Source organism: Schistocerca piceifrons, chromosome 11, assembly GCF_021461385.2.
Source record: "Schistocerca piceifrons isolate TAMUIC-IGC-003096 chromosome 11, iqSchPice1.1, whole genome shotgun sequence".
Lineage (NCBI taxonomy): Eukaryota > Metazoa > Arthropoda > Insecta > Orthoptera > Acrididae > Schistocerca > Schistocerca piceifrons.
Genome location: NC_060148.1, coordinates 81,956,810 through 81,980,739, shown reverse-complemented (window position 1 = coordinate 81,980,739; position 23,930 = coordinate 81,956,810). Strand labels below are relative to the sequence as shown.

Below are 23,930 nucleotides of genomic sequence, written 5' to 3'. Positions count from 1 at the left end.
TACGAAATATATCCAGCGGTAACGTTAGGTGAATCACCCTGTATAATATATAAATCCCAAAGAAAGCAGGTGTTGACAGATGTGAAAATTACCGAACTATCAGTTTATTAATAAGTCACAGCTGCAAAATACTAACGCGAATTCTTTACAGACGAATGGAAAAACTGGTAGAAGCCGAACTTGGGGAAGATCAGTTTGGATTCCGAAGAAATGTTGGAACACGTGAGGCAATACTGACCTCACGACTTATCTTAGAAGAAAGATCAAGGAAAGGCAAACCTACGTTTCTTGCATTTGTAGACTTACAGAAAGCTTTTGACAATGTTGACTGGAATACTCTCTTTCAAATTCTAAAGGTGACAGGGGTAAAATACAGGGAGCGAGATGCTATTTGCAATTTGTACAGAAAACAGATGGCAGTTATAAGAGTCGAGGGACATGAAAGGGAAGCAGTGGTTGGGAAGGGAGTGAGACAGGGTTGTAGCCTGTCCCCGATGTTATTCAATCTGTATATTGAGCAAGCAGTAAAGGAAACAAAAGAAAAATTCGGAGTAGGTATTAAAATCCATGGAGAAGAAGTAAAAACATTGAGGTTCGCCGATGACATTGTAATTCTGTCAGAGACAGCAAAGGACTTGGAAGAGCAGTTGAACGGAATGGACAGTGTCTTGAAAGGAGAATATAAGATGAACATCAACAAAAGCGAAACGAGGATAATAGAATGTAGTCGAATGAAGTCTGGTCATGCTAAGGGAATTAGATTAGGAAATGAGACACAAAGTAGTAAAGGAGGTTTGCTATTTGGGGAGCAAAATAACTGATGATGGTCGAAGTAGAAGGGATATAAAATGTAGACAGGCAATGGCAAGGAAAACATTTGTGAAGAAGAGAAATTTGTTAACATCGAGTATCAATTTAAGTGTCAGGAAGTCGTTTCTGAAAGTAATTGTATGGAGTGTAGCCATGTATGGAAGTGAAACACGAACGATATATAGTTTGGACAGGAAGAGAATAGAAACTTTCGAAATGTGATGCTAAAGAAGGATGCTGAAGATTAGATGGGTAGATCACGTAACTAATGAGGAGGTATTGAATAGAATTGGGGATGAGTTTGTGGCACAACTTGACAAGAAGAAGGGACCGGTTGGTAGGACATGTTCTGAGGCATCAGGGGATCACAAATTTAGCATTGGAGGGCAGTGTGGAGGGTAAAAATTGTAGAGGGAGACCAAGAGATCAATACACTAAGCAGATTCAGAAGGATGTAGGTTGCAGTAAGTACTGAGAGATGAAGAAGCTTGCACAGGATAAAGTAGCATGGAGAGCTGCATCAAAGCAGTCTCAGAACTGAAGAGCACAACAACAACAATATATTGTTCGACAGCACGTTTTGTACGGTATCGGTCTCTTCATTAATTGTCACGTCCAGTATGGATCTGTTCTTTGTCGTCACTGTGGTCTTCATTCCGAAGACTATTTTGATGCAGCTCTCTACTGCATCCTGTGCAAGCCTCTTCATCTCCGAATAACTAGTGCAATGTACATCCATTTGAATCTGCTTACTGTATCCACCTCCAGTTTTCCTAAATCGATGTACATACTGAAACGAACATTCAGACAAATTAAAATATGTATACTTTGCCTGGGCCCCTCAACACCGACATTGGACAGTTGATGACTGGAAACATGTTGTCTGGTGGAACGAGTCTCGTTCAAATTGTATCGAGCAGATGGACGTGTACGGGTATGGAGACAATCTCACGAATCCATGGATCCTGCATGTTAGCAGGGGACTGTTCAAGCTGGTTCAGGCTCTGTAATGGTGTGGGGCGTGTGCAGTTGGAGTGATATGGGACCCCTGATATGTCTAGATACGACTCTGACAGGTGACACGTACGTAAGCATCCATTCACGTCCTCTGTGCATTCCGACGGACTTGGCCAACTCCAGCAGGACAATGCGACACCCCATACGTCCAGAATTACTAGAGTGGGTCCAGGAACACTCTTCTGAGTTTACGTCTACATCTAGATGGATACTCTGCAAATCACATTTAAGTGCCTGGCAGAGGGTTCATCGAAGCACCTTCACAATTCTCTATTATTCCAATCTCGTACAGCGCGCGGAAAGAATCAACACCTATATCTTTCCGTACGAGCTCTGATTTCCCTTATTTTACATTCGTGATCGTTCCTCCCTATGTAGGTCGGTGTCAACAAAACATTTTCGCATTCGGAGGAGAAAGTTGGTGATTGGAAATTCGTGAGAAGATTCCGTTGCAACGGAAAACGCCTTTCTTTTAATGATTTCCAGCCCAAATTCTGTATCATTTCTGTGACACTCTCTCCCCTGCTTCGCTATAATACAAAACGTGCTGCCTTTCTTTGGAATTTTCCGATGTACTCCGTCAGTCCTATCTGGTAAGGATCCCACACCGCGCAGCAGTATTCTAGAAGAGGACGGACAAGCGTAGTGTAGGCAGTCTCCTTAGTAGGTCTGTCACATTTTCTAAGTGCCCTGCCAATAAAACGCAGTCTTTGGTTAGCCTTTCCCACAACATTTTCTATGTGTTCCGTCCAGTATCGATCTGTTTTATCTCGTCGTTGTGGTCTTCATTCCGAAGACTAATTTGATGCAGCTCTCTACTGCATCCTGTGCAAGCCTCTTAATCTCCGAATAACTAGTGCAATGTACATCCATTTGAATCTGCTTACTGTCTCCACCTCCAGTTTTCCTAAATCGCAAGAGATACTGAAACGAACACTGAGACAAATTAAAATATACTGGGGTGTTGAAATACGGCTAAAATTGATTGAGAGTCCAATTTGCCGTGTCGGCTATTTCATTGTAGTCGCTCAGAGACTGCTACAACTGGCTTTGTACCATGCAGGTACATCCTGAGGTGTATTTCTGCGTAAAAACTTTTTAACGTTATAAGAACCGTACTACTCACTCACTAAGTTCAGCATTCTTAACACTAAAAAATTAAAATCGTGGCACGCGAATTAACAACAAAAGGCATGAGCTGCTACCATAAAATTGCTTAGAAGCACTAGTGTACTATGTTATCTACACTGAAGAGCCAAAGAAACTGGTACACTTGCCTAATATCGTGTAGGGCCCCCGCGAGCACGCAGAAGTGCCGCAACACGACGTGGCGTGGACTCGACTAATGTCTGAAGTAGTGCTGGAAGGAACAGACTCCATGAGCGCTGCACGGCTGTCCATGAATCCGTGAGAGTGCGAGGTTGTGGAGATTCTTCTAAACAGCACGTTGCAAGGCATCCCAGATATGCTCAATAAAGTTCATGTCTGGGGAGTTTGGTGGCCAGCGGAAGTGTTTAAACTCGGAAGAGTGTTGCTGGAGCCACTCTGTAGCAAATTCTGGTCGTGTGGAGTGTCGCATTGTCCTGCTGGAATTGACCAAGTCGGTCGAATGAATGGATGCAGGTGATCAGACAGGATGCTTACGTACGTGTCACCTTTCAGAGTCGTATCTAGCCGTATCAGGGGTCCCATATCACTCCAACGTCACACGTCTCCCACCATTACAGAGCCCCCAGCAGCTTGGACAGTCCCCTGCTGATATGCAGGGTGCATGGACTCATGAGGCTGTGTCCATACCCATACACGTCCATCCGCTTTATACATTTTGAAACGAGACTGGTCCGACCAGGCAACATGTTTCCAGTCATCAACAGTCCACTGTCGGTGTTGACGGACCCAGGCGAGGCGTAAAGCTTTGTGTCGTGCAGTCATCAAGGGTAGATCAGTGGGCCTTAGGTGCCGAAAGACCATATCGATGAGGTTTCGTTGAATGGCTCGCACGCTGACACTAGTTGATGGCCCAGAATTGAAATCTGCAGCAATCTGCGGAAGGGTTGCACTTCTTCAGTCGTCGTTGGTCCCGTTCTTGCAGGATATTTTTCCGGCCGCAGCGATGTCGGAGATTTGATGTTTAACCGGATTCCTGATATTCACGGTACACCCGTGAAATGGTCGTACGGGGAAGTCTCCACTTCATCGCTACCTCAGAGATGGTGTGTCCCATCGCTCGTGCGCCTTCTACGACACCACGTTCAAACTCCCTTAAATCTTGATAACCTGCCGTTGTAGCAGCAGTAACCTATCAACAAGAGCACCAGACACTTGTCTTGTATAGGCGTTGCCGACCGCAGAACCGTGTTCTGCCTGTTTACATATTTCTGTATTTGAATACACATGCCTATACCAGTTTCTTTGGCGTTTCATATGTGTGACCCAGTGTGTAGTATGGAACACTACTCACGCGAACACGAGCGGCGGGTGTCAGATTTAATGAAGCCAACTGCACTGATGATTTACGATGGGAATGCATCAGACGTTCCTCAAATAAAAGTGTTATAAAAGTGAATGCAAGGAACGTCCAACAGCGTCCATAAGTGGTCCTACTGAAAGAATAATTAAAACAATAATGTCGGACTGACATGTGGTAACGTGAAACCGCGTAGATTGTAGATGAACATCTGAATATTGAGATGATACCGGAGAATACACCAGTGTCCATCGCTCCAATTTTGGCAATACCTATGTCTCATCAGAAATGGTAGGTGTGTTCCCTAAAATGAAAGTTTATTATGTGAGACGAAATTTCTCACCGTCCTCAACAGTTCGAAGGGAACAGAGCCCAAGGACGGGATGTACGAGAAATTGAGGCTATACATGTGTAATCGGAGAGAACATCCATTCCGTATAGTGGTATGTCCGTCAGACTTGTGTTCGTGGGTTAAAGGACGACTTAGCCTGCGTGACTGTCATATCAATATTTAGATGTTCATTGGCAATCTAGGAAGTTTCACGTTACCCCGTGTGAGTCCGACATTATTGTTTTAATTATTCTTTCACTGTGTCCACTTATAGACCCTGTTGGACATTCCTCTCCATCACTTTTATAACACTTTTATTTTAGGGACGTGTAGCGCTCTTCCGACGTAAATTATCGTTGACAGCTGGTTTTATTAAGCTTCATTCCCGTTCTTGGTTGCGTAAATAGTGCTTCTCGCTACACACTGGAACACACATGAAGGCATTTAGATAACATGGGACAGATATCAGCCAATCCGAAGATGCGTAAATAAAGCTGAATAGCGTCACTAGGATATGTTAAAAAAGATCTTGTAAGCAGTTTTATGGTAGCGGCTCATGCCGTTTGTTATTCAAACGGCTCTGAGCACTATGGGACTTAACATCTGAGGTCATCAATCCCCTAGAACTTAGAACTACTTAAACCCAACTAACCTAAGGACATCACACACATCCATGCCCGAGGCAGGATTCGAACCTGCGACCGTAGCGGTCGCGCAGTTCCAGACTGAAGCGCCTAGAAACGCTCGGCACACCGGCCGCCTCAATAGTGGTACAAGTCCATTACTTTTTTTCCTATAATGCTTCTGAAATTAATGATCCAAACAAAGGGAAAGAAAGGTTAATCTCTAGCAAGAAGCCATATGCTTGAATATTTCTGGTATCTCAACTGCAGATTTTTCCGCGCTCATTTAACTTTGGGACTCTGTATCTTGAACATAAATGAACTTGTACCACTATTGAAATAAGCCCTTCATATATGAACAGAACAAAAATGCAATTACAACTGATAATACGTACAGTCACTGCAGCGTCGGTAATTGCTTGGCATCTCCGAGGCATGCTTGAAACTATTTTCCGCGTATTCTCGTGGGAGACACTTCCAAATGCGCCGAATTTGCGTTGGCAGCTGTTTCCAAGTGAAGACCCTGTTTCACTGCAGCTTTTTTAAAATGTAAGACCAAACGTTCTCAACAGGATTTGCGTCAGGCGGCGTTGAGTTCCAATCCAGTACCCGCACACCTTCCACCTTTCTCCAGTCGCTGCAAACACGGCTGCGGTGCTTCGGATCATTGTCCTCTTCCAGCATGCAATCTTCATTTTCGTTGATGAACCAACATTTGGCAGTCGACATCAACCATCTTTGATATCTCAGTCAAGAATTCAAAGTAAACTGATGGTTTACGGACATTGCCTGAGCCGGCCGCTGTGACCGAGCGGTTCTAGGCGCTTCAGTCGGGAACCGCGCGACCGCAACGGTCGCAGGTTCGAATCCTGCCTCCGGCCATGGTGTGTGTGATGTCCTTAGGTTAGTTAGGTTTAAGTAGTTCTAAGGGACTGATGATGACCTCAGATGTTAAGTCCCACAGTGCCCAGAGCCATTTGAACCATTTTTAACATTGCCCGAAGGATTAAGGTTCGCTCTGTGAAGAAACGAACAGTCTTGCTTGCAGTGTTAAAATTTTTTTATTATTTCCCAATCACGCGGTTCACCTCCATTTAGGCATCTTGAGATTGGTTGATATTTGGTAGCGATGGGTTCATGGGATGCCACGCATAAAATGTCCCAGCAGGTAAATGCCCCTTGCCACAGCTTTAAGTATGGTGTGTGCAGCTAGAATAACCACTACGCCTCCGGCATGTTTATGACGTAAAGCTTTAGTGTAAGCCTGATACCTTATCGTTAGCTTAGTACTTCGCCACATGCCGCAGTAAGGACATCCTCAGCGTTTTTAAAGTTTTGACATGGATCATTTACCTGCTGGAATATTTTATGCGCGGTATCCCGTGCACCCGTCGCTATCAAATATCAGCCAATCCGAAGATGCGTCATTGGGAAATAACAGAAAATTGAGACGCTGTAACCAAAACTGCTTGTTTCTTCATACCACATATACTATTTGCTGTACTAACCCCGTCATAAACTGGAAAAAGTTTTAAGGTTTCCTCTGTTGGGATGTGAAAGAACTAAGACGATATCTCTTACCATCTGTGTGTAATGCCGAACACGCTCTTACCTTACGGACCGTATATGGACAGTCATGTGCACAAGGCGCTTTTTGATTTCAAATGTTTTATTTATGACAAAAGTTTGTATAAAGTGCTACATTTTATCCACGAACGTGACAACTTGGTGTGAGGTTCCAACTGAAGACAAAAAAAATAAAAAGTAAAAAAATTGAGTACCTGAAGATGGGAGCAAAGTCCATGGAAACGGTCGTTTTAAATAAACAAGTATTAATGCGATTTTGGCTATAGAAAGTTTTTATACACTACTGGCCATTAAAGTTGCTACAGTACGAAGGTAATGTGCTACAGACGCGAAATTTAAGCGACAGGAAGAAGATGCTGTGACATGCAAATTATTAGCTTTTCAGACCATTCACACCAGGTTGGCGCCGGTGGCGACACCTACAACGTGCTGACAGAGGAAAGCTTCCAACCGATTTCTCATACACAAACAGCAGTTGACCGGCGTTGCCTGGTGAAACGTTGTTGTGATGCCTCGTGTAAGGAGGAGAAATGCGTACCATCACGTTTCCGACTTTGATAACGGTCGGATTGTAGCCTATCGCGATTGCGGTTTATCGTATCGCGACATTGCTGCTCGCGTTGGTCGAGATCCAATGACTGTAAGCAGAATATGGAATCGGTGGGTTGAGGAGGGTAATACGGAACGCCGTGCTGGATCCCAACGGCCTCGTATCACTAGCTGTCGAGATGACAGGCATCTTATCCGCATTTCTGTAACGGATCGTGCAGCCACGTCTCGATCCCTGAGACAGATGGGGGCGTTTGCAAGACTACAACCGTCTGCACGAACAGTTCGACGACGTTTGCAGCAGCACGGACTGTCAGCTCGGAGACCGTGGCTGCGGTTACCCTTGACGCTGCGTCACAGACAGGAGCGCCTGCGATGGTGTACTCGACGACGAACCTGGGTGCACGAATGACAAAACGTCATTTTTTCGGATGAATCCATGTTCCGTTTGCAGCATCACGATGGTCGCATCCGTGTTTGGCGACATCGCGTTGAACGCACATTGGAAGCGTGTATTCGTCATAGCCATACTGGCGTACCACCCGGGGTGACGGTATGGGGTGCCATTGGTTACACGTCTCGGTCACATCTTGTTCGCATTGACGGCATTTTGAACAGTGGACGTTACATTTCAGATGGTAACGTTACCACCCGTGGCTCTACACTTGATTCGATCCCTGCGAAACCCTACATTTCAGCAGGATAATGCACGACCGCATGTTGCAGGTCCTGTTCAAATGGCTCTGAGCACTATGGGACTCAACTGCTGAGGTCATTAGTCCCCTAGAACTTAGAACTAGTTAAACCTAACTAACCTAAGGACATCACAAACATCCATGCCCGAGGCGGGATTCGAACCTGCGACCGTAGCGGTCTTGCGGCTCCAGACTGCAGCGCCTTTAACCGCACGGCCACTGCGGCCGGCATTGCAGGTCCTGTGCGGTCCTTTCTGGATACAGACAGTTTGTTGATGATTCCGGATCTATACATTCTTTTAGTAACTTTGTGCACTAAATTTTTTTTTCGAATTTGAATGTATAGCTCCTCATTAATTACTGGAAGTACCCATGTACTCCAGCATTCTTCTGTAGTAGCGTCCTTCTTTTCAAGAACACACTACAAACAAATTTGATTTACAGTGTTTCAGTGGTTGGTATTTTTAATCTTTTTCCTGTATTTGGAGAAAACCGCTGAATAATAGTGTCCTACAAATGTTGTTTAACCCCCTGTCCTGTTCCTATGGCTACTGTAGTGAGAGTCGTTGTAATACTCGCTTCATTGCGATATCGGCATGTATGATTTCCAGTTGGTAATTCGTGGCATGTTTTTTTTTTTTTTTGTTTCAGGTGAGTAGCAGTGGTTTAGACTTCGCGAGTTTTCCTGAGCTGTAAACGGCGCTTCCAGAGGTAGGAGTAAGTCACGCAAAAACTAACACAAGTACCAGTACAAGAGAAAGCCTGCAGTTTAAAAGTGAAAAACACAAGATTATTCGTAAGAACGAAAAATGACGCGTATTAGTGGATAGGGACGTCACCCCTTGGTTTAGATTCATAATACGCGCGCGCCGTAACGTAGTTGCAGGGCGCTCCGCTAGGGGGCAGGCGTGACAGAGCGCGTATGGAGAGCCTGTATACAGAGAGAGTGGCCATAGGTGAAGTTGCCCGTGATTGGTTGATTAGCTTTGGCGCCATTTTTCTGCCAGACGTCTCTCGCGCTTCATATGTTCGCCGTGCTTTTGAGTTGAATTGAAGTTCAGAGGACTTATGGAAACGATTAAAAGGTATTTCAATCATTGAGAGACTTGTTATGCGTCGTGCATGTACGATTTAGTTGTACATCGTTTTTAGTACGTAATTAACGTTTGCGGTCGTAAATACGAGTTGAAATAATGAAGCGTTTTGTGATGAAGTCGGTAGGCCTACAGGCTCTCTAAGCGGATAGAGCCAACACAGACTCAAAGGAAGGCCTCGGCACTTGTTGGTGACGTCACGTCAGCTAGGCACGGCGAACGCCACGTCTGTTGCAGGCATACTCATAATGGTGGTGTCTCCCTCTCTGACACAGGAAAATGCGAAACTATTGGCGGTAGTTGACCAACATACATTGTTCTGAGAGATTTCTGCCATCAATTAATTGTGCAATTCATTACACTTCTTAACAAATAGTGTACTCCTGAACTTAAGTTTAAGGATTGACATACAACAACAACTTGTTGGTCCAGCAGCAACAGAATTCGTGCTTCTTTACCTTATTTGTAAATCTGAGGAGGTTACGTTTGTACTGGGTTGCTTTTACAAGAAACTGTGGATGGACATATTGGTGCTCTTCTTTAGGTATCTTGGTTGACTATGGGGTGAGGAGCACTGAATGTTAATGAAATATCTTGCGATTGTACACGTTGGGGGAGGGGGTGGGGGACAGAAGAAGCGGCAAAAGAGAGATACTTGCTTTATCAAATAAAATTTTTTTATCTTATAAAGTTTCTCCTTTCAGTTGCAAGAGGGGAATATTTATCTTTTCTAATGTGCATGTTTAAAAAAAAAAAAAAGGTTAAGCTCAGCAGTATTTTCGATGTATGAAGCTATTTTGTTTCCTGTTTAGAACTCGTTTCGTTGAAAACGACTGTAATCTAGTGACTGGCAACAGTTGGACATTTACACATGTACATTAGTGCACATTTCCAGTGACGATGTCAAACGAAAATAAATAAATAACAGAAACGAGTTCATTGTAAGGGGGTTGGGGTAAGTTTCGATAGCAAAATGGATCAAGTAAATATAGTTACTTGAATGTAAAATTTCCGATGCTTGCAATGGGGCAAAGCATCTTCTCATATTGATCTACGTTTGTTTCGACAGGATTCGGTAATACAGAAGTATGATCTTCATTTGTAGCTTTACGATAGTAAGAAAATCTTTCATCCAAATAAAACTGCAGAATCCAAAACAATACCAAACAGTCTGTTCAAAAATAAGAAATTCTATAGTGATAAGCACGCCCAGGCGTTTCTGCCTGCAACAGACCTGGTGTCCGCTGTGCCTAGCTGACGTGACGTCACCGACAAGCGCCGAGGCCTTCCTTTGAGTCGGTGTTGGTAGAGCTCAGTGTGTCGTGTATCAGGGTTCTCGCGAGACTAGCAAATTCAGAACGTAAAACAAATGGAAAGCTTGTGATAAAACAATGGAAAACGTCCTTCTCTTCTTGTAGAGTAACCACACATCGAGTTTTAAAATGGAGAAACTGGTAGACCTGTAGGAGAACGGCTCTTTAAAACTGAAGTACCAAGAATCAGATTTATGCGACTTCTGGGTTTCTGTTCAACAAGATTACCCTCACCTGAGTCTTGCTGTAGGTTGCTGCAACACATTTTCTATTATGACTAATATAAAAAGAGTTAAACGTGAGAGCTTCAGAAAGTTAGATGAAGAACTGCGTCTGAACTTGCCCTGCATCCGAGCTAATATAAGACAGTTTTGTAGTGCTCGACAAACCCACGTGCATCACTGAAAAATTTGTTTCTGTGGAAAGGTATTTCATGTACATTTATATTGCACTTAGACATGAAGTACAAAAGTTAATATTTCTTTAAAATATGATAGATTACAGCTAGGGTCATTGCTAAAATAACGGCGACACTTCTTCACCGAAATATCGGTAACGAAAAAGCAATGTCGAGTGCCAGTATTTCCATTTTGTATTGTATTTTCCTCGTAATTTTGTTCCTTTGAGATTGTAGTAGGACGTGATTGCACTTTCACTGTGTGAAAGTGTCTTATTACTTTTTGAGCTTTCGTCACGTCGAGTCTTTCTGTTTCATTATGTGAAGCAAGTATAGGTGAAAACAAAGAAAAAGTTCGACTGCACCGGGCAGGGAGGGGGGGGGGGGGGGGGGGAGTGGCGGCGTGAATAGAATAACAAGATTTACGATGTGAAGAAATAGCACACTAATAGCGTTACAAAGCAATTTTTAATACAGGCGCTACCAAAACAAACTGCTACGTTTAACTTCACCATGCTGTTTCGGCACTACAAGTGCTAAAAAAAGGAAAAAGGGGGAAGTGGACATGAAGTGTTCCGAACACACCTCATATGTGACGAAACAGAACGACGGACCCATCAGACATCTTTTACTGTGTCACTTATATGCAGGTACCATTGTTAACAAAAGTGGTTATCGCCAAGCGTGAATGTGCATCGTTTCCGTTTCAATTCTTGCTCTGAGGGAGACAAGCACGCTGCTAGATTGTTGATGTAGAGAATATCTAATAATAAATCAATACTGAAACATACAGCTCTAAAACTGGCAGTGTATTTAGCATGCGTAGACAGTATTTTTATAGACCGTTATGTCGATATTTTTAGGCAACGGCCGTGCCGCAGTGGATACACCGATTCCCGGGAGATCACCGAAGTTAAGCGCTGTCGGGCGTGGCCGTCACTTGGATGGGTGACCATCCAGGCCGCCATGCGCTGTTGCCATTTTCCGGGATGCACTCAGCCTCGTGATGCCAACTGAGGAGCTACTCGACCGAAACTTTGTGGCAAATTGAAACTCTGTGCCGGACCGAGACTCGAATTCGGAACCTTTGCCCTTTGTGGGCAAGTGCTCTACCATCTGAGCTACCCAAGCACGACTCACGCCCCGTCCTTTACTTCCGCCAGTACCTCGTCTCCTAGTTTCCAAACTTTACAGAAGCTCTCCTGCGAAGCTTGCTGAGCTAGCATTCCTGGAAGAAAGGATACTGCAGAGACATGGCTTAGCCACAACCTGGGGGATTTTTCCAGAATGAGAAAACATGGGAACAAGTCCCATAGTGCTCAGTGCCTTTGCACCATTTTTTTGACGTTTGAACGGGGCTTGCGCACTTCACAGCCCCATACCATGTGCACTTGGCCACGACGCAATTGATGTTTTACGTTGCTCTGTATTGAACTTCTTGTCCTTGGAGCGTTCGGAGTTTTATTTCGATTTTTTTTTCACAGTTCAGTACACCTTCTTCCTGTTTTCATGCTTGATCTTTGTTCAGTTTCTGACTGGGTATCCACTGGACCAGCTTACCACTAAAACTGAGGGGAGTTTCGCTTATGAGTGACTAAAGTGCACGTCATTTACGACGGCGGCCGAGTTTAGGTCCGTTCTGCGCATCTGACGTCACAAAACACAGTCAGCCAATGAACAGAGAACGACGTTGCCAGAGCTCCACTGCAGTGCAGAGCACGGACGAGTGTCTTCAGTTTTAGAAATGTTCAGTCATTAATAAAGTAACTGAACAAAAGCAATGTCTTGATAGCAGACTTCCTTTTATAGAAAGTTTGGAAAAAGCATTCTTTATACCCATTGCTTCATATTCTATTAATTAATTACACCAAACAAGCAATAAGCCTCCTAATTCAGGCGATAGCAAGGAAAGGTGTTTGTATCATTCTCACTAAGCGCTTTTTCGCAATAAAGAACAGCGGTAATTGTTATTTCCTATTGTACTTCGAAGAAACGTGGGTAATTCATAGTCATACCAACTGTGTTTGTCGGTATTTTGCGTGGTATTTTAAAGTCCTCCAGGATATCAATAGAATGACGAGCTGCGTTAGCGCAATGGTTAACGTGTGTGGCTGCTAAGCGAAAGGTTCTGAGTTCGAAGCTTGTTCGGTGGTTGATACTTTTTTTAATTTAAAAACAATATCGAAGTGTCTTACTTCATGAATTTTATTCGTTTGAATGTAATTTTTTGAAATTTCTAGTGGCAACTAAAATCGACCATATGGAAGTATACTCTGGACGTTTACCTCTGCAAACACTTCAAAATTTCGTGCAAGGGTTTACTACATCTAATGCTGCACAATAACTGCGTTGAACATTGAAACAAAATTAAGTCATTTATGGGGGGAGGGTATCAGTCAAGAAGATGTGTAAAAATCAAATTTTTGGACCAAATAGTTTTAGTGAAACAGAATGATAAAGTGTGTCAAAGCAGTGGGAACACCATGTGTCTGCACAGGCGAGCAGTGCAGTGATGACAAAATGCGGGCAGCACGTCTCTGTAGCAGCGAAAGGGTTAATGCGGCCGTGGTGGCTTTACTTCATAAACTGCGCGCTCCCCCCTAAACGTTAGTTTGCGAACTATACTATACTATGGCGCTGCTTCTCTCGGCGCGTACAACTGGCAACGCAGCAATCTCCCGTGTCTGGGTGGGCATGCGCGAACCGCCAAGATAAAAGAATTGTGCTATAGCTCTTCCTGAGGTGTTGTCCGTTTTGACTGGAACGCCCGTTCCATTTGTCAAGCTGAGTAAACCATTTCTTCGAAACACTATCTCTATCTATTGCCAGTAAAGATAAGAAGGCTTGTTCGTGATTTTAAATACGACCTAGGTCTTCGAAGGCCAGTTGTGTACTGCATTCCACTGCGAATGAGCCACGTCTTACGTGGCGCAGACTTTCGTTAACAGTGGACGAGAGGGGTGACATACGTGAGCGGCACACCCGACTGAAACAAGACAGTCAGTCAGATGCCGCTGAGCGGTGCATCGAATACAATCACGAGATGAATGCCAGTCTCGTGTTCAAGCTGTCGTGTGTGCTCACATGGTGGATTCGTAGCAACGGTAGCGAGAACAGTTAACTTCGGCAGCTCTGTCTGTGCGAGTGCTGCGACGATTGCATTTCCTGAAGCGTCGCAACAAGACGAGAAAACATCCGTCGGGAAGGTGGGTTCTTGTCAGGATATCGTTCTCTGTACAGTTCCGCTGTTAGCGTAGCATTTCGCCTAGCTTCAACGACAACGTTATGTTGTGTCCATTATAATTATCCGGGCTGTTATGCCGTGGTCGGTTGATGAATTCTGTGTCGATTCCCAACGTTTCGTCTCCGACTGCGGGAGGCATCTTCAAGGGGGTCCGTAGCTCAATGGAAGGTCCAACACACCCACTGGCTCGCTACTGACTGCCGCTAAATTCCGTGTCCGCGCGCCGCGGCGTGACGTCACGTGTTTTGAAAACGTCAGTGCAATTGGCCGCTGTCCGCTGCCGTTGCCATCACCCAGTAGTGGACGGGTGGTACACATCTTCAACACCGGCATCCATATACCGTTTAATTTGACGCCCTCCTCCTTTGGGTTGAAATTATTTGAGTGTTTAGCGATTTCGATTGCCTCCCTGTAGAGTCTTTCGTAGTATCCGCTTGTGGCCGCTAGTACTTGCCTCTCCTCGAAACGAATATTGTGGTTCCCTGGCTGGAAAGCATGCTCCGCAACAGCTGATCGTTCCGTTTCCCCTCTTCCACAGTTGCTCTTATGCTCTTCCAAAGGTTTCGAAACAGTTCTTTTAGTGGTACCCACATAAACATCTCCACAGCTGCATGGGATCCTATACACTCCAGATTTTTCCAATGTTTTGCGAGCGTCCTTGGCAGGCTTAAGGTATTCCTGTATCTTCCTGGTGGGCTTGTAAATTACGGTAATATTCCGCTTCGTCAAGATCCTCCCTATTCTTTCCGTTACATTTTTAACAAACGGCAGGAAAACCTTAGATTTTGCAGTAGCCTGTACGTCAGTATGATTTCTGCGTAGCTGCCTCAACGCACGTTTTATTTCGGCGGACGAATATCCGTTCTTCATTAGTGTTATATCCTAGCCAGTAATGCCACCCGAGCCCGCTGCCAAAAGGTTGGCAGCATCAAAGTCCGGACGCCGTCCGCATAAGCAGCGCCAGCGAGACAGGAAATCGCCGCAAGTCTGCGCGCGCCACCGCTGGCTTCTGGCTTCTTAAGCGCTGGAGTCGCGAGCGCTAGGACAGTTCTGTATTCGCCGCCGAATTGTGTACTTGCTAGTCAGTTGTGTGTTCATCGCAGCAGAGTTGTTGTTTGTCGTCAGCCGACGCTGACCTAGCCGCTCCGACTCGAACTAGACAGATCTCTGTAGACACGGAGTTCGCTATTGTGTTTCTGTATCTTCGTCAATAAAGATAAGTACCGACTTTTATTTAATCAGAGTGTTTGGGTTTTCATCTTTCTGTTCACTGTTCCAGCGGACCGGTCGGCCCGCTATTAAAAGTGTGGCGGTGACTTCGTAAGCCGTTTCTACCGCGAATTGTTTGTCGCTACGAACACCGCCACAAAAATTAGTGCATTGTGGAGATGTTCCAACTCAGCGTCGAGCAACTCAGGTTCACAAATATTTCTAGCTCTGTCCGCTAACGTCTTGATAATACCCCGCTTCTGTTGTGTGCGGTGGTTCGAATCCCGGTGCAAATAACGGTCAATGTGCGTGGGTTTGCGGTTTTCTGAGTGGCCCAAACTACCATTTTCGTTTCTAAACACAAGCACATCGAGGAAGTGTAACTTGCCGTCTACCTCCTCCTCCATTGTAAACTGAGTTCTCGAGTTTATACTATTCAGATGTTCGTGGAACCGGCTTAGTTCCTCCCTGCCATGTCTCCACAGCACAAACGTGTCATCCAAGTATCGGAACCATACATTTGGTTTTTTGCTGGCAGTAGCTAAGGCCTGTTCTTCGAATTTCTCCATAAAGAAGTTTGTAATTACGGGACTTATGGGGCTTCCCATAGCCACGCCATCCGTTTGCTCATAAAACTGTTCATTCCACTTGAAGCATGTGGTCGTCAAACACTTCCAGCCAGGGAACCACAATATTCGTTTCGAGGAGACGCAAGTACTAGCGGCCACAAGCGGATACTATGAAAGGCTCTACAGGGAGGCAATCGAAATCGCTAAACACCCAAATAATTTCAACCGAAAGGAGGAGGGCGTCAAATTAAACGGTATATGGATGCCGGTGTTGAAGAATATGCGTACCACCCGTCCACTACTGGGTGATGGCAGCGGCGATCGACGGCAGCGGACAGTGGCCAATTGCACTGACGTTTTCAAAACACGTGACGTCACGCGGGGGCGCGCGGACACGGAATTTAGCGGCAGTCAGTAGCGAGCCAGTGGGTGTGTTGGACCTTCCATCGAGCTACGGATCCCCTTGAAGACGTCTCCCGCAGTCGGAGACGAAACGTTGGGAATCGACATAGAATTCATGAACCGAGCACAGCATAACAGCCCGGATAATTATAATGGACATGATATTTCCGGCCGTGAAAGTCTACATTTTAGTAACGTTACGTTGGTGCAGTTTGTAGCAAGGACAGCCTTTATTGTATGACTAATCTACATAATGGTATTTAAAAGGGCTAAAGTACTGTACTATATGTACCCGCACATACATATCGGCCACGATATCTTGGTAGATGATTGTTGCACTGTCTGTGTGTTTATGGGTTGCATTTTATCATATAACTTGTCAAGCCAATGGCAGCACGGCATCTCTTGCCGCAATTGTCACAAGTGTATCTGGCTGCTGAGGCAGGAGCAGTGGTAGCATTGCGAGGCTTTTTCTGCCTTAATCTGTCTAACAAGCCTTCATCACGCTTCGACATTCCAGATGGTATATCATCACGCCACTCTGGTCTCGTGCTAGCCCGTGCCTCCCATCTGTTTGCGTCGATTACAAAGCTCTCCATATCTCGTTTACAGGAGTCCTTGAACCTCAGTACAGGACGTCCTACAGGTCGTTTGGCTATAGAGATCTCTCCAAGCATCACCTCACGTGGTAATCCGTCAGGATCCATATGGTGGACGTGTCCCAGCCAGCGGAGTCGTCTCTGCTTCAAGATAGCTGAAATACTGTTGCAGTTAGTTTTAGATAGCACTGCTTCGTTGGTCACTCGGTCCTTCCACGTTCTACATCTACATCTACATTTATACTCCGCAAGCCACCCAACGGTGTGTGGCGGAGGGCACTTTACGTGTCACTGTCATTACCTCCCTTTTCTGTTCCAGTCGCGTACGGTTCGCGGGAAGAACGACTGCCGGAAAGCCTCCGTGCGCGCTCGAATCTCTCTGATTTTACATTCGTGATCTCCTCGGGAGGTATAAGTAGGGGGAAGCAATATATTCGATACCTCATCCAGAAACGCACCCTCTCGAAACCTAGACAGCAAGCTACACCGCGGTGCAGAGCGCCTCTCTTGCAGAGTCTGCCACTTGAGTTTGTTAAACATCTCCGTAACGCTATCACGCTAACCAAATAACCCTGTGACGAAACGCGCCGCTCTTCTTTGAATCTTCTCTATCTCCTCTGTCAACCCGATCTGGTACGGATCCCACACTGATGAGCAATGCTCAAGTATAGGTCAAACGAGTGTTTTGTAAGCCACCTCCTTTGTTGATGGACTACATTTTCTAAGGACTCTCCCAATGAATCTCAACCTGGCACCCACCTTACCAACAATTAATTTTATATGATCATTCCACTTCAAATCGCTCCACACACATACTCCCAGATATTTTACAGAAGTAACTGCTACCAGTGTTTGTTCCGCTATCATATAATCATACAATAAAGGATCCTTCTTTCTATGTATTCGCAATATATTACATTTGTCTATGTTAAGGGTCAGTTGCCACTCCCTGCACCAAGTGCCTATCCGCTGCAGATCTTCCGGCATTTCGCTACAATTTTCTAATGCTGCAACTTCTCTGTACTCCGAGGATGGATCTCAGGCACCGCATGTGGAAAGCATTAAGGCGACGTTCTTGTTTGGCACAGGTAGTCCATGTTTCCGATGCATACAAAAGGATGCTGAGGACGCGAGTTTGATATACAAGAATTTTGGTGGTCAAAGAGAATTTGTTGTTTTTCCAAACACGTGAAGAGAGTTTGCCAAAAGTTGTCGCAGCTCTTCCAATGCGTGCATCAATTTCCTTGTCAACAGACGTGTTTGATTCTATAGTAGATCCAAGATAGCAGAAGTTATCTGCGACTTGCAGAGTAGTGCCATCTAGTGTGATATTCGGCTTTGTGTTAGCACCCTGAACCATAATTACGGTCTTACTGCTGTTTACACTCATCGAGAATAGGTGGCTTGCGTGACTAAATCTTGACACTAGCTCTTGCAGCTCTTCTGCGGAGTTCGCAACAATTGCAGCATCATCACCATACAGTAGTTCACGAGCGAGTATCTCGCACGTAAGAAAACACTATCGCCTTTACTGTTCTGCTATCTTACATTCCCCATAGATGACTAGCATCTCTTCGTTAGTCTATATTCTACTCACGCAACTCTTCAACTGACGATGGTTGGCGGAATGACGGGTGTGGATTCCGCTTATGTTTACATTTGTCCTCTTTCAACGTCAGCACGTGGATGTGTTCCATTACCACGAGTTTCTGCACTAAGCGCTGGGAGCGTCCACGTCAGTGTTGTGTTATGTAATTAATGACGTTGTGTTTCTGTGAACGGTACACTGTGATACATTTCTGAATAGGCCTTTAAGGGAGGAAATGAATTACCGAATAAAAAATACTGGGTGTCATTTAAAAAATCATACCTCTGTTTATATGTTTGTAAAAAAACAAAGCTACAAACAAGCTGTCCCACTGACGGCTAAAGAACATTTTCTTGAAACATTTTGTAATTTTCATCTGGACAAACAGTTATTTAGGGTGGTCAAGATAAATGGGACACCCTGTATTGAGACAGAGATTTTCGACTATAGTACAATTATTTTATCTTGGCGGTTCGCGCATGCCGGCTCAGACGCGGGAGATTGCTGCGTTGCCAGTTGTACGCGCCAAGAGAAGCAGCGCCATAGTATAGTATAGTTCGCAAACTTACGTTTAGGGGGGAGCGCACAGTTAAGGAAGTAAAGCCACCACGGCCGCAATAACCCTTTCGCTGCTACAGAGACGTGCTACCCGCATTCCGCGCTGTGCGCCATTTTGTCATCACTGCACTGCTCGCCTGTGCAGACACATTGTGTTCCGACTGCTTTGACACTCTTATCATTCGATTCCACAAAAATTATTTGGCCCAAAGTTTAGATTTTTACATGTCTTCTTGACTGATACCTTCCCCCCATAAATGACTTAATTCTGTTTCGAATTTCAACGCATTTATTGTGCAGCATTAAATGTAGTAAACCATTGCACGAAATTTTGAAGAGTTTGCAGAGGTAAAAGTCCATAGCGTATACTTTCCGTATGGTCGATTTTAGTTGTCACAATGTTGAGAATGAAATGTGGACAAGATACCTAAATTTCACATAAAATTTACTCTATAACAATATCTCATTTTAGTACCACTTAGGTGTCGTATGTAATATTGAGAGATATTCCGTCTTTCGCGACTGTAACAAAAGTTTTATTTACACTGAGCACGTTTGCCGTTATGTTAAATAAAGAGACAAAGCACTAGAAATATCAAAAAATTGCATTCAAACGAATATAATTCGTGAAGTAACGCACTTCGATATTGTTTTTAAATAATGAAAATATTACGCTCCACACAAGGTTTGAACTCTTCACCTTTGGCATAGAAGCCCATCGCCTTAACCATTTCGCTATCGCAACTCGTCTGACTGCAGATCCCCATGAAGACTCTAACACGTCACGTAAAATACTGACAAACACTGTTGGTATGACTATGAATTACTCACGCTTCGTCGAAGTACAGTAAGAAATAAACAATTACCGCTGTTCTTTCTTGCGAAAAAGCGGTTCGTGTGATTGATACAAACACCTTTCCTTGCTATCGCCTGAATTAGCAGTCTTATTGCTTGTTTGATTTAATTAATTAATAGAATATGAAGCAATTGGTATAAAGAATGCTTTTTCCAAACTTTGTGTAAAAGAAAGTCTGCTATCAAGACATTCCTTTTGTTCTATTACTTTATTTATGACTGAACGTTTCTAAAACTGGAGACACTCCTCCCTGCTCTGCACTGCAGTCGAGCTCTGGCAACGTCGTTCTCTGTTCATTGGCTGACTGTGTTTTGTGACGTCAGATGCGCAGAACGAACCTAAACTCGGCCGCACCTTAGGTAACCTTAAGAGTGTGTCTCTATAAAGCGGAGAAAGATATTTTAGATGCGAATTAGGAAATTTAATTTTGTATTACCTATCCCCTTTGACATCGGCCTTGCCGCAGTGGTAACACCGGTTCCCGTCAGATGACCCAAGTTAAGCGCTGTCGGGCTTGGCTAGCAGTTGGATGGGTGACCATCCGGTCTGCCCAGCGCTGTTGGCAAGCGGGTTGCACTCAGCCCTTGTGAGGCAAACTGAGGAGCTACTTGATAGAGAAGTAGCGGCTCCGGTCTCGTAAACTGACATACGGCCGGGAGAGCGGTGTGCTCTAGATATAGGTCGTTCGCGAACTAACGGCACCAAAGGAACGGTTCAACAATATGAACGGAACGAGCCAGGATCGAATTCTAAGGAACGGTCTTTCGTAACTTAGGTCGCGGCTTCCTACTTATACAGGATGTTACAAAAAGGTACGGTCAAACTTTCAGGAAACATTTCTCACACACAAATAAAGAAAATATGTTATGTGGACATGTGTCCGGAAACACTTACTTTCCATGTTAGAGCTCACTTTTTAACTTCTCTTCAAATCTCATTAATCATGGAATGGAAACACACAGCAACAGAACGTACCAGCGTGACTTCAAACACTTTGTTACAGGAAATGTTCAAAATGTCCTCCGTTAGCGAGGATACGTGCATCCACCCTCCGTCGCATGGAATCCCTGATACACTGATGCAGCCCTGGAGAATGGCGTATTGTATCACAGCCGTCCACAATACGAGCGCGAAGAGTCTCTACATTTGGTACCGGGGTTGCGTAGACAAGAGCTTTCAAATGGCCCCATAAATGAATTGTCAAGAGAGCTGAGGTGAGGAGAGCGTGGAGGCCATGGAATTGGTCCGCCTCTACCAATCCATCGGTCACCGAATCTGTTGTGGAGAAGCGTACGAACACTTCGACTGAAATGTGCAGGAGCTCCATCGTGCATGAACCACATGTTGTGTCGTACTTGTAAAGGCACACTTTCTAGCAGCACAGGTAGAGTATCCCGTATGAAATAATGATAACGTGCTCCATTGAGCGTAGGTGGAAGAACATGGGGCCCAATCGAGACATCACCAACAATGCCTGCCCAAACGTTCACAGGAAATCTGTGTCTATGACGTGATTGCACCATTGCGTGCGGATTCTCGTCAGCCCACACATGTTGAGTGTGAAAATTTACAATTTGATCACGTCGGAATGAAGCCTCATCCGTAAAGAGAACATTTGCACTGAAATGAGGATCGACACATTGTCGGATGAACCATTCGCAGAAGTGTACTCGTGGAGGCCAATCAGCTGCTGATAGTGCCTGCACACGCTGTACACGGTACGGAAACAACTGGTTCTCCCGTAGAACTCTCCATACAGTGACGTGGTCAACGTTACCTTGTACAGCAGCAACTTCTCTGACGCTGACATTAGGGTTATCGTCAACTGCACGAAGAATTGCCTCTTCCATTGCAGGTGTCCTCGTCGTTCTAGGTCTTCCCCAGTCGCGAGTCAAAGGCTGGAATGTTCCGTGCTTCCTAAGACGCCGATGAATTGCTTCGAACGTCTTCCTGTCGGGACACCTTCGTTCTGGAAATCTGTCTCGATACAAACGTAAGCGCCACGGCTATTGCCCCGTGCTAATCCGTACATCAATCGGGCATCTGCCAACTTCGCATTTGTAAACAAATGGTTCAAATGGCTCTGAGCACTATGGGACTCAACTGCTGAGGTCATTAGTCCCCTAGAACTTAGAACTAGTTAAACCTAACTAACCTAAGGACATCACAAACATCCATGCCCAAGGCAGGATTCGAACCTGCGACCGTAGCAGTCTTGCGGTTCCAGACTGCAGCGCCTTTAACCGCACGGCCACTTCGGCCGGCCATTTGTAAACATTGCACTAATTGCAAAACCACGTTCGTGATGAACACTAACCTGTTGATGCTACGTACTGATGTGCTTGATGCTAGTACTGCAGAGCAATGAGTCGCATGTCAACACAAGCACCGAAGTCAACATTACCTTCCTTCAATTGGGCCAACTGGCGGTGAATCGAGGAAGTACAGTACATACTGACGAAACTAAAATGAGCTCTGACATGGAAATTAAGCGTTTCCGGACACATGTCCACATAACATCTCTGAAAGTTTGGCCGTACCTTTTTGTAACACCCTGTAGTTACCGGGAACGGGAAACGGTCGGTCTCGTTCCCGCAACGGCACGTCCGCCGGTCCCGTTCCCGCCTATCTCGTTCTCGGTCTCGGTCTCGGTCTCGCTCGGCCGGACTCGTCCTTCTTCGGGTGGACACTCGTCGCAGTTCCACTTCCGACTGCTCATAGTTAGCTCAGTATCGAGTTGTTTGTTTCGTTCGCTTCTCACTCCCATTCTTGATCTGTTTCAAACCGTTTATGAACTCTGATCTTTTCGTATTCTATTCAGTGTCCACGACCGGTAAATAAAATGTATTTGATAATTACGTCAGTTACATAAAAATTACGTGGTATGTAATACATACATCTTTTCGGCTAACAAAACGGCATATCAGCTCACTTCACTATTTCGACAAACAGCATAAGAAATACTTGTAAAAAGGCAAGATTTTTGTTATTACGCATGCAAGGGACGTCGGCACGGCACACACGAGTGGCTATCTTCCGTCTGTTTTTGGTCCAAGGTAAAAGAGCATGTTCATTGTTATGGTAGGCAGACCGACTTACTACCGAATGAAGCCGGCACTTCGTAATCGAGTGTGTGGTGTCACATTTTGTAAAGAAGAGAATACAATAACTCCTACAGTATTATTTCAGTGGTACAGGGTGGCGCACGAAGAATCGGCCCCGAGTACCAGACTGCTCATTGTCGCCCACCAGTCGTCGTCTATTGTTTCGAAGTTCTTGTCTGCATTAGCTTATTCGTTGTTTATTCACTAATTATTACATGTTTATCTATTCTGCTCGTAGCGGTCAACGAATCGCGCGTAATTGGCGAGTACTCGGGACCGGGTTCTTCGTGCGCCACCTTATAATATTTCACTGCAATCAGCCACATAATGCTACAGTTGGTTAAACGAGATGTTTTGCAGAATCACGAAAATTACAAGCGTGTGAGAATTCTGCTCTGAATAGAGACTCTGTACTCCAGAGGAGGGAGACAAGGGGCCCCTGTTGGCGTCTTCGGTCCTTCAGTCACCTATGCTACTAATTTTCAGATTTTCATAAGAACCATATACCAAGCACAATGAACGGCGAACGAATAAAAGTGAACGGTTCCCAAAAAACAGCGACCACCAACGAGTTTGACCATCTGTAGCGTGCTGACCACATGCGGCTCATACCCGCATCCAGTGACGGCTGCGGGCTAAGGATGACACGGCGGCAGGTCGGTTCCGTTGGGCCTTCACGGCCTTTTCGGGCGGAATTTAGTTTTTATTTACCTTGACATGGAGCAGATGCCTGGATTAAAGGCAACACACACAACACACAAGGTTACGTACGCTGCCAAGTACCTATACCATTCCGGACCTCAGACGCATAACGGATAAAGAAGGCATGTAGCGTCTCGAGGAAGCGAGGGCCGCTTAAGGCGTCACTTTGTCTTTGTTCTCCCCTGTTCGACAGCTGAGACACGCGCCGTGGCTTTT

General features: G+C 45.0%; 1 protein-coding gene across 1 annotated transcript in view; it reads left to right on the top strand.

The window, feature by feature from the left end:
• The window catches only part of LOC124719724, a 141,187-nt gene extending 132,412 nt beyond the window's left edge, over positions 1-8,775 (top strand). The window contains exon 4 of the mRNA XM_047244927.1: positions 8,731-8,775. Coding sequence (XP_047100883.1) covers positions 8,731-8,775 — 45 coding nt within the window. The remainder of the gene's footprint in view (positions 1-8,730) is intronic.
• The last annotated feature ends 15,155 nt before the right edge of the window (positions 8,776-23,930 follow it).